This window comes from Amblyomma mixtum, chromosome 3, assembly GCF_055824585.1.
Source record: "Amblyomma mixtum isolate Tamu chromosome 3, ASM5582458v1, whole genome shotgun sequence".
NCBI lineage: Eukaryota > Metazoa > Arthropoda > Arachnida > Ixodida > Ixodidae > Amblyomma > Amblyomma mixtum.
Genome location: NC_143014.1, coordinates 16285145 through 16298122, shown reverse-complemented (window position 1 = coordinate 16298122; position 12978 = coordinate 16285145). Strand labels below are relative to the sequence as shown.

The 12978-nt window shown below is 50.6% G+C and overlaps 1 protein-coding gene across 3 annotated transcripts in view; it reads right to left on the bottom strand.

Annotated features, from left to right (window-relative positions):
* Positions 1-12978, bottom strand: part of LOC149349319 (transcription elongation regulator 1-like) — a 179519-nt gene that overhangs the window by 156435 nt on the left and 10106 nt on the right. For all 3 annotated transcript variants that reach the window (XM_089578254.1, XM_089578256.1, XM_089578253.1), the window contains one exon: positions 10226-10433. In XM_089578254.1, the coding sequence (XP_089434380.1) occupies positions 10226-10433 (208 nt within the window). The remainder of the gene's footprint in view (positions 1-10225; positions 10434-12978) is intronic.

The window sequence follows — 12978 nt, the reverse complement described above, 5'->3', positions numbered from 1 at the left end:
ACCCCCCAATCTTTATTTTAACAAAGTTTTTGCTGAACTGACTACTAGTCGTCATTAGTGCTGCTGCCGTCGCAGCTGCTGCGGACCCACAGCACGTACAACGACATAGCGTGGAACAGCCGCACACAGTTTTCAGGGATGCTCACTTTAAACGTCTGTTTGGAAAGCTTCATCAGCCGGAAACCTTCCCAACTTAGGACCCCGAAAACCGCGGCGATAGGAGTCGCATACGAAAATTTAGGCACGCCGCAGTCGCAACTGCCGCACTTCTCGTCCACGTCGAATTTCCGGCCTGCCGCACGCTTGCCGTGTTCGAGATCTAACTCCCAGCCGTGTAGCTATTAAAGGGACACTGAAGAGAAATTGAAGTTGGCTTGTATCGGCAGAGTACCAGCTCCTGATTACAAAAACGCCACTCATACTGACAACAAAGCTCTTGTAACGTAGAAAAGAGCAAGAACCAAAATACAGGTATCGCCGCCACAGGCCAAACTCGCAAGTACAAGCGTGATGACGTCATAGGACAAAGCAGTGTTGCTAGAACCAATGGTTCTAGCAACTCTAGGACCCGAGAAGCCACAAATCACTGAGGCGCAGCCAATGCATGCGCAAATCTCCTTGACGTCGCCAGATGGCGCCACGTGCCCGGCAGCTGCGCGCGCGCCTGAAGCATCGGGACCAATCAGCTCCTGCTCACCGGCGTTAGGGGGGCTCCCGGTATTCCGCTAGCGGTAACAAGGTACACGGTATGCTAAAGGTGTCTATTTGCGAGAACTTCGTTGACGACTTCGAGAACGAGATCCATCGTAACGCTGGCAAAACGCCAGTGCAAACGTAAGCGAAGCGACTGTAGCGACGGCCGCAATAGACCTTTCCACAAATTGCAGCGCCGCGCCATCCCCTAGCGGATCCGCGCAAAGCATGATGGGAGAAAGGAGAGGTCGCCGCCCGCGTCGTCTGCTGTCAAGCGTGTTGCTGTGTTGTTCCGCCGTGTTCAGGCGTTGTGCGTCTTCTCGCGCGCGTTGTAAATGTTGCAGCGCACTGCTGTGGTGGTTATCTCTTAGTCTTTCTGCAGTTATGTGGGTATTTTTTTAGACATTCGACATGTCTGCAGATTTGAATCGCGGTGGCGGTCAAAGGTGCTGCGTGTCCAGCTGTAGTAACAACATGAGAAAGGACATCAACATTTCATACCACGTATTCCCCGAGGACAAGAAGCTGAAGCTAGAATGGGTGCGCAGGATAAATCGGCAAGGTTCGCAAGGGCGATTTACCCTGTGGAAGCCTTCGAAACACCACAAAATATGTGGTACGCATTTCAACACTAGCGGGCTCAAGGGATACATGGATCGTCTCTCCACGATCTTTCCACACCGAGTGTATGCGGAACGGACGCCTGCTGTGATTACGCAGAGCAATGGGCACATGCGAATCTCCAACTTCGGCTGGTGACCGGGGCAGAGGGCGTCGCGACTAGGTACGGCCAGGACGCCACAACCGGCAGCAGCCTGAAGGCCGCTCGTAATGCTGCTGCATAATTTTCGTTTTTTTTTGGGGGGGGGGGGGGGGGGGGGGGGCTTTTATGAATAAAGTTATTCACCACCACCATGGGCACATGAGCGGCGAGGGCTCTGTGTATACATGCATTGGGAGAACGCCGGTCTTTGCGTCTGCTGGTGCTCGGCTGGTGATCCGTGGCCGCGCGGAACGCAACATTCGACTTACTGTGTCAACCAACATTCGCTTACTGTGTCAACCAACTGAGTCACGTTTAACAAATAGATCGTGTTCTGTCTAAGGGAGTGCTTGAAGATTATATATTACAGCTGTGAACATTTACCGCGTCAGCATGAAATTTACCCAGGAGTGCGCCATGAGGACAACTGCACTCATACTATTGTTTACATCGGTGCGTACGAACAGTTAGTACTCGTTCTCATGGCATAAAACACAATCGGCGCTTTAGTTCTATTAATCAACCTGTTTTCTTTATTACCGGCTGTAGCCGTGCTTGTTTACGCAGTGCGATAATGTGTGGGAAGCGATGATGCGATCGCACGCCTGAGAAACACTTAACCGCGGGCTGTTGACATCGCGCAGGACCGGCGCTTCTCGTTTTTTGTCCCGGCTTCCTCCGACGTGACCAGTACTTTATTTTAAACTACTTTATCCATACCGTTCGCTTTAATTGAAACGGCCTAACTTGTTATCCACAAGCTAGCGACGGCGACGACTGCTGCTGGCCGTAAAGCACAGCTCGGCAGTCTGGGTCACACCAGCGTTTCACGTTCGTCATATGCGTGCCCAGCGATGTAAGCAATAATTAATTTCAGGTCACTATTGCCAAAGCTACACTCGGTGACCATTTTCATTCGCTAAAGCTAGTGATTCGCTCATTACGACCGCCGCAATCACAGATCGTATACCCTACGGACTCGCTAGGCCTAGTCGTCGCGGAAGGGAAGGGAGTCATCGTCGACTGAAATTAATTTGGCAGGCGCTTATCGCTGGTGACTGTTCAGGTTTGCACATGTGAAATATGGCCGTTCGTTTCGCTCATTTAGAAGCGCGAACATATTTGCACCGCCGCCTCATCACCGTGCTTTCGCTCAGCCGCCGACAAGGCTGACCGTCCGCCGATCGGATTCGTCGGTGTCGTTGGCCTGAAAAACGTGTCCCACTGCAATCATATTATAGTAAACTAGATATTTCACTATAAGCACATGCTGCTGTTGACCGTGATAGTGTCGTTGTCGGAGCAGTGTGACCACCGCCGTCGTCATCGTTGTACACTGAAAACGAGCTGAGGCTTTCGAATGCGCTTGGAAGGTTTCGTGTAGCACCGCGCGCGTCCGTCGAGTCCGAATGTCATTCCAGTTCTCGAATGTCATTCGACTCAGATGTCATTCGAACGTTCCCATGTAGCACAGGTATAAGAAACAGCGATGGCGACGAGATGGCAGAGGAAGGCTTTCCGGTGAGCAGGCGCAGTCGGAGAGACGGACAAAAAGACGCGAGCGCGGCGCCGCGGGCGCCGCGGCGCTCCGTTTTCCCAGAGTGCTTTGCGCGGCCGGTTGGTGGCGCGGCGGAATTTGTGGAAAGGTCTATAGCAGACAGATGCCTTCAACGTGCGGCCGGCGGTAGCTTTCGTTTCAACTGCTGCTAGGCAGCGCTAGCTGCTAGAAATCACGGAGTCTGCGTTACGTCATGTTTCACGTCACTTAGTCCTGTGTCGTCATAGGAGAATCCCAAGTTTGAATCAGAGCGGCGGGAAAAACTTTTTCAACTTCGAATCCAAATTTCTTAGAAATAAATGTATCTTTCGCTGCCGGCCAAGTGGCAACAAAGCCATGACATGCTGAACTATCGGATTTTGCTGTAAAAAAAATATTAATAGTGCTCTCCTCACTGTCCCTTTAAGGCGCTTGTCCGTCGCGCTAAAATAGCAACGCTCGGCGGCAGCGCAGCAAAACAACAACTACGATGAACTAAGACGCTATGACAGAAACTGGCCCTTTGACAGCCGTAAAAAAAACGAGCTGGTGATGCTGATGTCGATATAGACAGCGAAAGCTCGCGGCGGACGAAAAAGTTGATGATGATGATAAGCTTGACCTTGGGCGCCATCCGTGCGCGGCAGCTGGAAGCTCCTCTGCGCGTGTGCGGCCTCCGCGACCAAGCGCGCGTTGCTCGCAGCCGGAGCTGATCGCGGAGGCCATGGCGCGTGCATTTCGAAGGCTATTCCTGCGTGGATCGTGGAAAGCTTGGGTGGGCCCTTACACTGATATTTTTTTTTATTATTTACTTCGGGAAAACAGGATGCGGCCCGTACACGGGTGCGTTTATGCGGTATGTTCAATTTCGCGAGTCGAAAAATTTCCGGAAATTTTACCCCGCGTAATAGGCGCACCCCGAACTTTGAGCCGGATTTTCTGGAAAAAAAGTGCGCCTATTATGCGAGTAGATATGGTACTTGCAAGTTCACGATTCTGGCGTTAAGCATATAACACAGTGACACCTGATGGAAGCCAACAGTCATTGTATGCCATCTGCGCCTTGAGGGCAGGGATGAAAGAGGGTGCAAGGTTGAAGTGGGGGAGCCCCACCTTCTCATGTTCTCAGAACAGATGGACGTCTTTGGTGATTCCTCCATTGAAATCTGGGTGCCGTGGGCATTTGTCTCCATGCTGTGGGGGAGTGACCTAGCGACCCCACACCTTCGCTCTAACTTATCTCCTTCACCACTCTGCACCTCTAGCCCGAACAACGATCAATCCACTTCCCACGTGGGGACAAAAACCCTGCCTAGCCTCTACAGCATAGCCGAAAAAGTTGTTAAGGTATCTGAATGAATTCCTGGAATCAGTGTGCTCGAGGAAGGATATGCTATGGGAAAATGAGAAAGCTGTCCCCTCCCCACCTTCCCAAAGGAGAATGCAGTTATGGGTGTCCCACCCTTGCCTCTTGTGCAGTGTACCCGTGCCGCACCCACGATTAATTACAGTAATCCCTCGTTATAACGAAGTCAGCGGGGCGGCAAAAAAATTCGTTATAAGCGATAATTCGATATAAGCGACCGCTCGAAAAAAAGCAAAAACAGTCTATAATTAATTGCGCCACAACTGCAAGGAAGCTGGCGGAGGACGCCACGCGGCGGTCGGTCTCTGTGCCTCCTCGGAGCACTGCCACAGCGCAATCGCAAGTTCGTGGCCAATGTAGCTTTCGCTACAAAATTTGCTCGTAGCACATTTGTTACTTCTACCAGCAACTCAGTATTGGTCAGCGACCCTCAAAGATGATACAGTTTTCAAATTTCTTATACCAGAGTTTATTACCTATATCAATAACAAGCTTTAGCTCATTTTTGTGATCCAGACGGGATCCAGGCTGACCGACAGGCCGGCAGGCTTGGCTTACTTCACGTTCGCACAAGAAAATACAAAGCAGCCATACTACCATAAAGTCTGCCTCCTAGATTCAAGCAACGACAGCATGCCTGTGCAAGAGTGGAGCTTTCGGCAACGACGCCACCTGCAGCAACGCCAGGTGACAAATTGCGCGCTGCTCCCTGACTGCCCTGGTCGCGCTAAGCCTAGCCGGTTTCACATCGATGCCGCAGCTGTTAGCGCTTCGGGACTGGACAGCACTCAAAGGCGCTACACTCGGCACCCCTTTACTGTCTAGTCCCATAATAAAAGATATGTTCGATTTCCACAACACCTTCGGCAACGGAGCTAGCAGACGGCAGGCGAACCGCACCAGACAGGAGCAGCACCAAAGCGGCTTGAACAAACAATACTATCGCGTTTTCAGACGCCGGCGGCGTCACGGCTGCAGCTGGCAGGCCACGGCCTAAAGTCCCTTACCACGGCCGGTCTCAACGCGCGCTCCCTCGCTCGCTCGCGCGCGTCGAGACCGGCCGTGGGCAGGCCAGCCCAGCTCAAAGGAGCGCGCCCTACGTCATCATGACGTTGCCGCTCTCCGCGCTAACATTGGCTCCCGCTTCCCGTCGTTGACATCTAGCAGGTTGGACGCAAGCGGCAAGCTGCGATCGGATGCTGCGGCACCGTTCGCAACTTCGCGCCGCGGTGAATCGCGCTCGCTTTTCGCACACGTGTCCCCGCCGTAAGAACAAAATTCAGTCCCCCTACCACGCATATAGACCGTTTGTCTAGTCCAAGGGCGCGATTCGAGCATGACCGGCCACTTTTCCGCATCCAAGACACCGCGGTTTTCTGGCATCGCAAAGCGCGAGGAAAACTATTTTCGTGTGGATTCTGTCACGGGGAACACCAGGAATGCGGTTCCGACCGAGATTAACGGTTCGGGCGCACTGCACCATGGAATTTGGCCCCACTGAGCAGGGGACACTCGGCACTCTTTTGGTGCCCGTTACTAGGCAGGTCATCGATCGTGGGTTTGGTACTTTTGTGGGCTGTTCTATGCCTGCATGAGTCTAATTCGTCGGCGGTATTAATTTGGCACTGCATGCGCAAAGGGTTGCCGCCACGGCGGAGTTGCCTACGCTCGGCGGCGGCGATGCCTCCGCTTGCCACTTCGCTCTAAGCGGGTCAAGGTCTTCGAGTAATGCGGCTTAAAATGCATGCGTTTGGGTCGGGACCGGAAGAAATTTCGAATAAAGAGATATTTCGAGTAAAGCGATTTCGTTATAACGAGGAATTACTGTATACTCCTGGACAGCTTTCTGCAGTCAAGGCTAGGCAGGAAAGAGAAGAAGACAGACCACATTTCTGCTCCCAAGACCAGTCGGGCTGCCATGATGAATAACTTTTCATGGTCTCTCTAGACATTTTCCCGAGAAAACACGTTTGAAATAGCAGTTTTCAGCCACACCGAAATTTTCCCGTATTCTCAATGGTTCAAAAATAACTTTCCATTTTTCCCTTGGTAGCTAGCTTTTCCCATGATATAGCAAATTTCCCACGATTTGGCAACAATGGACAATACCCTGCTGTTGAGGAGGCAGTTCGGAATTGGGTTCCCAACCAAAGAGGCAGGAGTCTTTGCTACAACGACACTGAAGCGAATGCATGCATTGCTGCAGAGGATCCCATGCACAGAGTTTAAGGTGTCAAAGAAATGAGTGACAAATGTCACGAAACGGAACAGCCTCAGCCTAAGGTGATGCACAACCGTATGTCAAAGGTTGCGTGAAGCATACGAAGAGAAACAGCGCACGTTTCTGGGCTGCGGTAGTGACCCGAGAGCAAAACATTTGTTCCTACTTGGTCCAATCGGCAACACCAACCAGACTCTGGCCTGGTTCGATATGCCCAGTAAAAGGACCGTGTCCAGGAAAGGAGAGAGCCAGGTTCGCCTGCTGACCACGGGCAACACGCACTAGGTCATGTTGTGCTGCACTGCAGATGGGCACAAGCTACCACCCTTTCTTCAGTTCAATAAGAAAACGATGCTGACAACGGAAAAGTTTCCACTTAAAGTTATCCTGCGGGTTTATGAAAAGGAATATTTCAATGACGAAACTGCCCTTGAATGGTTCGTCTAGTGTGGTGCAGGCATCCGGGGGCACTGCTAAAGCCCCGCACAGCATGCTCATCCTGGTCTCCTCCCACAGCCAAATCACCACATCTGTGAAAAAAGCGGTAGTGGACGTGACCTGTTCTTCAGACACTCTGAGCAAAGTGACGCAATGGGCCAACGATGCCTGGTATGGTCTGTGCAGCGTTTTCCATGTGCAGCCTCTTGGCGCCACTTCCGATGTCCAGCAGCAGCAGTGGCTCACACGATGGCGATGACCGCGACCTTGTCTTTCTCACGTAAGAGATGTCTCATGGAGAAATAAATGTCTATTTACGTGACTCTGTCTTCTGAAAAACTTACTGCCAAGCTAGGGCCGCGGACTTAGGCAGTGTCAACTTATATTCAGAGTCAAAATCTTTTTTTGCCAAGGGGGGGGGGGGGGGGGCTTATGAGTTGGACGGTCAACTTATAACCAGCAATATACAGTAATTTTGATAAAGAGCAAACACTCGGCAAAAACTGGCCTTGGGAAACACGCCTTGAGAAAAATTCGAGTGCTGGCAAACAAAGACAAAGAAAATTTTCCGCAATGAATGTGTACCAACTAGCTCGAATTTTCTGCCTCGTTGAAGCACGTTGCCACTGCATCTGGGAAGTGGCGCTACCAGCACTTACCAACGCATGGAACCAAGCAGACCGAAGCAAGGCCGAGGCTGACTTTACACGTGAGCGTGTGGGGTCCTGCGTTTCTTGTTAGTTCGCGCAAACTGTGAGTACTATCTGCGTGTTTTTATATCCCTGCTGCTCTTCGATGCGGCCCTCCTGCTGTTTCTGACAGTGGCAAGTTTAAAATTTTTTTTTCCTCAAGCTATGCTCAATTTCAAGTAATTTAAGATACAGTCAACGACCGATTTTTCGGACTCTCTAGGGACCGCGAAAACGACCGAAAAATCGGGCAGTCCGGAAAATCAAATTTCATCGAAAAAATCACAAACTTATCACCAGTATGCCGGAGAAAGCGGCCAATTGTATTGCACACATTCTAAAGCTTCTCATGACTATATTTCGCCGCGCGGCATACCGTATAAACGCGTATAAGGGCCGCACTTTTTTTTTTCCAGATTCCAGGGACAATTTTTAGGGTGCGGCCCATACACGCGATGTGCACAAAAAATTTTTTTTTAAAGTAAAAACACACGAACCAGGGAATGAGCGACATTTATTCTACGTTCAATTGTCACTTGCGGAGCATTTCGACTCTTGAGCTGGTGTTGTGCTCTGGTGCACACTCATCCCAAAAAAGCCGCGCAGCACGTCCGCTGTCAACGCGTAGCCGTTGTTGGTTCGAAATTCCATCACATAGAGGAGCAGCTCTTCTTCCAGTTCGGGAAACTCGCACGGCTTGCCTCGGAAAGCGTGCTTTTTGCAGCTTGTGTTTCTCTTTTGGTTGCACCATCATCGGACGCACTTCTCGGCCACGTCAAATTTCCTGCCCGCCGCACGCTTACCGTGTTCGAGAGCTAACTCCCAGCCGTGTAGCTTAAGGTGCTTGCCCATCGCGCTAAAACTGCGAAGCTCGGCGGCAGCACACGAAAGCCACAATTACAACTAATACGGCGAACGCGCTAACACGTCACAAAAGGCTGCAGCTGGCGATACTGATGCCGATGTGAATAGCGGAAAATCGCGGCGGAAAAAAAAGTTGATGATGATGATGATCACAGCCTCGGGCGCCATCCATAGATGGCACTTGGAAGCTTCTGTGCGCGCGCGTGGCCTCCGCGATCTGCTCCGGCGGCGCGCCCAAAACGCGCTTCGATCGCGGAGGCCACGGCATGCGTGTAGCCTCTGCGATCGTATTCGCGTTCCGTATTCAGGACGAAAGGCTTGGCACAGATGAATTCTGTGAACTCAGACTACGGTTCAAGTTCGTGCGGCGGAAGACATTCAAGAACAGTGCGAATTCTAAAACACGAGAGCGCAATGTGCCGACTCGCGCAGAATTTCAGCGTCACAAGTTAAGAGGCTCCCTTTAAGCTTGAATTTCGTTTTGTTGGATCAAGTTTTCGATCTCTCCTGCAGTTTGAGTCAATGAGGTTCCACTGTACACATTAAATGGCAGCTTGGGTACTGGCGGCGAGTGCGAACGAGGTCCGAGAAATCGAGTGGTCAGTTGCGGTGCGTCCGAAATTTCAAGCGCTCTTACACATTGGCTCTATGGGCCATGTCGCAGTGCCGCGAAAAAGTCCGAATAATCAAGCATGTCCGAAAAATCAGGTGTCCGAATTTTCGGTCGTCGACTGTAATTATGCCATCCAGTGTCATGAACTGCGCAGGTCGTGAAGGGAGCACCATGGTGCACAGGTGGTTGCAAAGCGGTTAGTTTTGCATGATTTTGGTTGACTCTTACTAGGATGTGCCATTTCTATGGCCCGCAAGAACACACGTTTCAAGTGATTTTTTTGAGGCGGGGCACAAATGTGGTCAACATGACAAAATGGGCAAACATGTCAAAGGCAAGGCTGAAAGTGCAAGCGCAAACCTTCAAAATCTGCGCGTGCCCAGTCTGCTTTGTCTCTGTGTTCACCTTATGAGACTATGCAATATGTTCCTAGAGGAAAGAGATGCTTAAACTCCGCCTTAAGAGTGAAACACAATAGCGGCCACTCTTTGTACCACCCACACAGCAGCATCACTCCTCCACATTGCTCCTAGAGTCCACTTCTGCAATGACGAACGCTGAAGTCACACTCACTCACAGTGCTTCTGGTAGAGAAATGGAAAGCTTCCGTTCTCTCAAGCAGCCCAAGGCTCCACCGCTGGCACTCCTGGTATTTTTCAAGGACGAACAACAGAACGGAGCCACAGAAGCCTACCTTACACTCTGGCGACGCCCCCTTTTCCACCTCACAAGCTCCTTAACGCATTAAAAGGGATTGCGAGGCCTGCTAACTCAGCTCAGCTCCGAGCGATGTGGGAGGCAAGGGCCAATTAAATACCTCATCCGCACCTCGTAGAAGAGCGTTCGCTTTCCAAGCAACAATGAGAATCAACTTCCAGCCTGCAATAGCTCCAGGAACTGGAGTGGTCTGTGTGCATAGTCTGTGTGCAACAGAGCATACAGCAGAGATGCAAAGTGTTGGCAGTCATCACTATTCCTTTGCAGGATAGGGGAATGAACCAGAGAGTCGTGCAAGTCACAAAGTCAATGAAAAGATCGTACCATGCCTGGTGGTGGCCCCATGCCCATCGGGGGTGGTGGGCCCATGTTGGGTGGAGGTGGAAAACTGGGGTCAAAGGGAGGTCGATAGCCAGGGGGAGGAGGCCGCCCCATCATGGGCCGCATCATTGGGGGAGGCCCACGTCGCCCCATCATGCCCGGCGGAGGAGGGCCACGAAATCGTGGGGGTGGGCCTCGGGTGGGCCCAAAACTGCACAGCAAATAAAGTGGAGAACGATGGTGACATGCTCAGGACTGATCACAATTTTTATTTGAGGCATCTTGATTAGGGCAAAAAAGAGGGAGGTCAGGATACAGGTCTTCTCTTGCACTAGTAAAGATGCCTCAAATGATGACTGACCAACTAGCCCAAACCGCTTTAACTTGAAAGCCACATACACCAGCAAGATTTTGCATGAAAGTAGAAGCGAACAGCGAAATTTCAGCTTAGATTAAAAGTGTCCGAGTGGCACAAAATCTTGCATTCAAATAGTGAAAACTGCACATGAAGACCCTTCAAACAAACGAGCCACAGAAACAGCTTACACAATGACAGATGCACACGCATTTACCCTTTCACGGCATATGCACCAAATTCTTCACTGCAATTTGTGGTGCAAAGCCAGAAAGAAAGTTAACTCAGGCTCAGAGACAGCACAAGGAAGAATGTACAAGACGTTAACTTTATTTACACTTATTTGAGGGCGGTGCTTTACGGCCGGCAGGAAGGATTAGCAACGCATTAGACACTTTTAGTTAAGCGTACGCAGTAAGCTTCCGCACGCATCGCTTACTGCGTTGCGCACGCTGTAAATAGTGTAAGCACAACACTTTTAGCTGGCCATGCCGTAGCGTCCCTCAGGGGCACGCGTAAGCGGTGGCGCCATCTAGTGACAAGACATCAAAGCACATCAACGCTGTGTTGAAGAAATTTTCATCCATAATAACTGATAACTAGGGTGGGTGCACTATGAGCCTTTTTCGTTCCAAGAAAACCTATGCAAATAGAACAAAACGTAACAAATGACTAAAAGCTGGACAACTGCTTCGCCAGGTGTCGTTCTTGCGATGTAAACACAGGGCATTTAGTTAGGCCTAAGAGCTTGAAAATTGGCAAATGATCTGAAAAACCAGGGCCAGTTATCACTTATACCTTTACGCGTGGCCGAGAGTTTGCGAAATAAAAGCGAACCGCTACCATTTGAGCGAGCTATCGCGTCAAAAGAATCCAGTGCTGACACGCATTTATTCCGAAGCGGGTGAGCAGGGCGCCGCCATCTTGTCAACGCAGCACGCAACGTGCCCGTAGCGCACGCACGCAACGACATGATACGTGCGTACGTACACAAGCGGCCCAGCGGTACGAACATTCTGCGCATGCGCACTCGCAACCCGCAACGCTCCTGCGTACATAAGCCCGTTCCGTACGGCCAACTAAAAGTGTCTATGGGAACTGCATGCTAGCCCATACACCTAATGCTTGATACTGACCATAAGTTTTCTCTGCGATGGAGCACCAAGACAGCAGCAATAACACGAGCGCGTGCTGAGCGCCAGCACAATTATGTCAAACTAAATCTCATGATTAACACATCATTTTCTCCCTTTGATAACGCAAAGACTTCCTGCAACACAACCGCGCTGTGGAGGTATGTTTGGCTATAATTTTTTACCGCCTAAAGGGCAGCAAATCGTGGCTATAGGCAGGCTGCGGCCGCGCAGCTGCTGCAGCCTGCATATAGCCGGCTCTGGATTCTGGTCTATACTATGCAGGAGAATTGCGATACTGCAAAAGATTTTTCGCTTACCCTGTCCCCTTAAAGGGAGACTGAAGCCCTTTTTTTGAAAATCAGGCTGGCAGCGGCGTCCTATAGTTTTTCATGCTCTATACTGGAATATTGCATCCAAATAAGGCAAAAACAAGCGCGAATTGCCTTTTTTAGCAGAAATATGGTTGGTTTGGTTTGGTTTATGGGGTTTAACGTCCCAAAGCGACTAAGGCTATGAGAGACGCCGTAGTGAAGGGCTCCGGAAATTTCGACCACCTGGGGTTCTTTAAAGGTGCACTGAAGAGGAATCTGAACTCGTCTTTTTGCCGCGGGAACTCTATCTACACATTCCTAGCATTCTTAGAAACTGCGACTTATTGCCCTGTGTGGCCGATTTCCCTAATTAAATCGAATTAACGCCCAGCTCCTGCCTTTTTTTTTTAATTCTCCCTTGTACGGTGGGCGGAGTTGACCAACGCGGGCAGCGCCTTTCAGCCAGCTCTGTGGAGGCTTTGCTTTCGCTTCATTTTCTTTTTTAGGTTTCCGCAAATAAATAATTTCATTTGCAGATAACATAACCGCAAAATAAGCCCGCATTAATAAAAATACGCGCGGACTATTTTCTTCTACGGACTACTACGTATTACTCCGCCGATGGCAGAGCGGCAAGCCGCCACGGGACTGGGTGAAAGGCACTCCCCGCGTTGGTCGACTCCGCCTACTGTACGTGGGAGAATTAAAAAATAAAAAGGCGGGAGCCGGGCGTTAATTCGATTTAATTAGGGAAATCGGCCACACAGGGCAATAAATCGAAGTCTCTAAGAATGCTCGGAACGTGTGGATTGAGTTCCCGCGGCAAAAAGACGAGTTCAGATTCCTCTTCAGTGCACCTTTAATGTGCACTGACATCGCACAGTACACGGGCCTCTAGAATTTCTCCTCCAAAGAAATTCAACCGCCGCGGCCGGGATCGAACCCGCGTCTTTC